The sequence below is a fragment of the Condylura cristata genome, unplaced genomic scaffold (assembly GCF_000260355.1).
Source record: "Condylura cristata isolate star-nosed mole 26May11 unplaced genomic scaffold, ConCri1.0 scaffold00032, whole genome shotgun sequence".
NCBI lineage: Eukaryota > Metazoa > Chordata > Mammalia > Eulipotyphla > Talpidae > Condylura > Condylura cristata.
The window spans coordinates 6,333,915-6,337,896 of NW_004567133.1; the positions used below are offsets into that span (position 1 = coordinate 6,333,915).

At 37.9% G+C, this 3,982-nt stretch overlaps 1 protein-coding gene across 2 annotated transcripts in view; it reads left to right on the top strand.

The window, feature by feature from the left end:
• NSMCE1 (non-SMC element 1 homolog (S. cerevisiae)) overlaps nucleotides 1-3,982 on the top strand; it is a 22,796-nt gene that overhangs the window by 5,256 nt on the left and 13,558 nt on the right. For both annotated transcript variants that reach the window (XM_004692053.2, XM_012731622.1), the window contains exon 2: nucleotides 775-921. In XM_004692053.2, the coding sequence (XP_004692110.1) occupies nucleotides 786-921 (136 nt within the window). In that variant the 5' untranslated portion in view covers nucleotides 775-785. The remainder of the gene's footprint in view (nucleotides 1-774; nucleotides 922-3,982) is intronic.

Sequence of the window (3,982 nt, forward strand, 5' to 3'; positions counted from 1 at the left end):
GGTCTGCCACACCATGTGGTCACCTCCGGGGCAGGAGGGAATCGAACTCATGCTGAAGCGGCTTTAGATTCTCAGTGCTGTGCTTTATCCCACTGTGCCACCAGGGAGGGCTGGAATCTGTATTTTTAATACACAATTAAAGATGATTTTTTAGATGAAGATCTTGGTGCCTCCTGTCATGTTCTGAACCCACACTCTTAGCCCTGACACTGCTACCAGCAGCAAGCTTTTTGATTGGGGCTTGAATACTACTTTTATCAGCTCTGATCTTAGTGGTTGTGGAATGATACCGTTTTAGAGAGCAGGGGATTTAATCTGGTAAGGCCATAGATCTGGTAAGTACTGAAGCCAAGTTTCAGGCTCAGAGATGTAGAATAGTAAAAAGAGCTAACATTTAATCTGTTACCAGGTTTCTATAAGTAGTAACTAATTTAATCATTGTAGTAGTGTTACACAAGATGATGTTATCATTGTTTTCATTTTATAGTCAATAGATGCAAAACAGAACCACATGGAAATGTAAGTTTTCCAGTTTCACAGACCCAAGTGGTGTGTCAGGCTATACATATAAGTGTTCTGGCTGGCTCCAGAATCCAGACTTCTCAGCATTGCCAAATAATAATTTGCCTAGCCCCTGACTTGTGTCTTTTTCACTTTTTACTACCATTCAGCATGACAAATGATTTTAAAAACTGTAACAAGTTTCTATTTATTAATGTAAATTAGTACAGAACCTAGAGCATTGCTTTTGGTGTGCTTTTACTTGTTTTTCAGCTCCTTCAAACATGCAGAGCAGTACAAGAAGAATGGGCATCATGACTGATGTCCACCGGCGATTCCTCCAGCTGATGATGACTCATGGAGTGCTGGAGGAGTGGGAGGTTAAGCGCTTGCAAAGGCACTGCTACAAGGTCCATGACAGTAAGTATAGTTTCCCTCTTCCCAGAATGCTTTGATACTGTGTTACCAGGGACTAGTGACACTGGTGCAGTACCATGTAACCAGTCAACTAGTGCTCCTGACCTGGATATTCAAGTCTCTCACACTCCACTCCAGCCCATCTTTCTCATTTGAATCTGTGACTGCTTTTTTCTTTCTTTCTATTAAATGTATAATTATAAACTGACTTTTTATTTTTAAAAGTAAGTCTGAGATTTAGCCAGTAGATGAAGCTGTGTGGTTGTGGTTCACACCAAGGTTCCAGTACCCTTGCAGGCTTGAGTTTCTTCATTTTTAAGATGAGGTTAATCAGTGGTGCTTGGCACATAGGCAGTTCAGAGGATGAAGAAATACTATACAAACACACACTTGGCATGGAGAAAGTGCTCAGTTGGCTGTTGAGAGTAAGAGCGCTGCTTAGCACAGTGGTGTAAGGGCACAGCCTTGTGATTGGCCAGACCTGGAAAATGTACCATCCTGTGCCAACTAAGGGCATTTGGAGCATTATGGTGGGTGATTGGGAAGGGTAAACAAGGTAAATATCAAGCATTTGGATATAGGATCTGCTGCATACTAAGTTTTCAGTAACTGGAGGTGTCAGTAGAAGCAATGGAGTGAATATTGATAGGCAGGTAAAATTGGTATTGGTAGATCTTGTTGAATGGCACTACTGGTAAATCTTTTTAAGTGAAAAGGAAAGTAAGTTACACTACTGTGTGATGTCATTGTGTTAAGTTTTTTGTAAAATACAAAATTATTTTATTCATGAACACATACCTCTATCTGCATATAAGAAAATGGAGGAAGAATATATAAGACTTAAGTGTGCTTGCCTTTGGGGAGAGGAGAGATAGGATTGATTTGTTATTAGAAATCAAAAGATACTTCATCTATTTTATTCCTTTATTTAAAAAAAGGATTTGAACAAATATGGTATATTAGTCTTGTGATTGTTGCTTTTGATTAATAAGAATATAGTTTTTATTTTAAAGCTTTTGTTCTATTTTTTATCTTTAACAGAAAAACAAAAAACAGCCCTTTTTTTTTTAAAAAAGGAAAACACATGAATTAACTGAGAATGATGAGGAAAGGTATATGGTAGGGTTGGGAGTGGGCAGATAGGCTACAAAGTTGTCAGGTGGAGGGCCACAGGAAAGGTGCCCTGCAAAACTGCAGCAGGACAGAGGCAGAAGCCAGATCCATTGAGTCAAGGGGTAGGTGGGAAAACAGTGAGTACAGAAACAAATACTTCTTCATGATGTGCAGAGAGAGGAAAGAGTCTGGATTATTAGTGAAAGATAGATTTGAAGTGATAGTCCACTGCGGATATTTCATGGGAAATCCTAGGAGCTTGATGGCACATTAACCAATTTAAAATGTGGAGGAGTCCTGCAGGTAGAAAACCTGTTTAGCTTTAATTCTGTGCATCCAAACCTATTTGACCTAAAAATAACACATCTTTGAAAACCCTGGACAAGAATATGTGGTGTGGGGGAGATAGTGAGTTCTTTTGGTATGTGGGTTTATAGGTCATGAAGAACCCATAGTGTGTACATGATAGTAATGGGTTTTTTACTTAATTCTGTAGAGAGTAAAGAGCTCTCGAAGAACACGAGGCAGGAAGTGACATCAGTACTGTGTTTGAAAACTCTCCTGGTTAAAAACATAACTTCTTTAATTTACTGTACTCTGGTGGATGGAGACTGTTGTGAGAATTTCCTTTATAGAAAAAGGAGTATTATACTTGCCAAACTAGCTTCTCTTACTTTTTATAAAAGCTCAGTAGGACTTTAAATGTACCCCTTTATCCTCTGGTAGACAGAAGCCTGCTTTTCTTCATTTTTCAACTACACAGCATTTATTTCATTCCTCATCACTTTAGATTCTCATATCCTGAATGTGAGCTTTAATATTGATGGGGAGTTTTACTGAGCAGCCCTGTCATACCTTAGTACTAACAGTGAAAGTGTTTTTGCCTTTTTGACCTTTAACATTGTTATGACCTAATTTAGGAAAGTCCTGTAGAATGTATCTAGGAATGTTTATTCATATTTTATGTACATTTTTGTGTTTCAAGATATGGTTATGGCTAAGATAATTAAGATAGATTATAATTGTTTTTTCCTATCTTTCATTAATTTAGAAAAATTAATCTTGTTCCAAGCACTTCTGTTATTTGGGGGAGTTTAAAACAAGGAGTGATGGGAAAAAGTGAATATGGGAATTAAGTAAATATTTTACAAGATTCAATATTATTGATTTCTTATCTTTTGAGGAGATACTAGGAAAGTCCCCTTCTACTAATTGGAAAAGTCTTTAGCATCTCAGAGAATTATGAAACAAAGGAGTAATTGAAACTGTATTTTATTCTTATTGCAATTTCCCATGGTATCTGTCCAGTTCATTAAAGTACTTCCTATTCTGGGGTTTGGGCTCTCGTCTTACTGTCTTTAGGGGGAAAACATATTTCCCCATTCTCCTGGCTAGTGGAAAATTTAGTGGAAAACAAAAAATGTTGTTTTGATGGCCTGGTGTCAAGCCTGGGGTCTGACCTTTCTGATGGCACTGAGGTCCTATGTTCTTGGAGTACGTTAATTTTGAGCCAGGACTTAAATCCATGTATGCAGTCATCCAGTGTAACTTCATGAGACTTATGTAGGTCAGGCCTCTGCTTTTCGGCTGGTAACGTAGCCAGGGTTCATCTTGAGTTGCATGAGTTGGTCAGATAATACTGCTGTAAGCCCCTTAATGGAAGTAGGTGTAGGAGGTCTAGGGAATGATAGTTAAGAAAATGTGGATCTGTATATTTCTACTTCTATTAATTTCCACTTTTTATGAAAATAGAGTAGTAGGGATTAGTTTATCTGTATCTGAAGCAATCAAACTATAGACAAAATAATATGAAACAATGGATGTTAGTTAAGGTTATTGATCTATTGAGAGATAGATTATGAGGATTTTTCCCTCCTGGCACCAAGTATATATTGTCTTTTCTAACACCCTCTTCCAGTTCTGTGAACACCAAGTAGGTGTCCAGTGACTC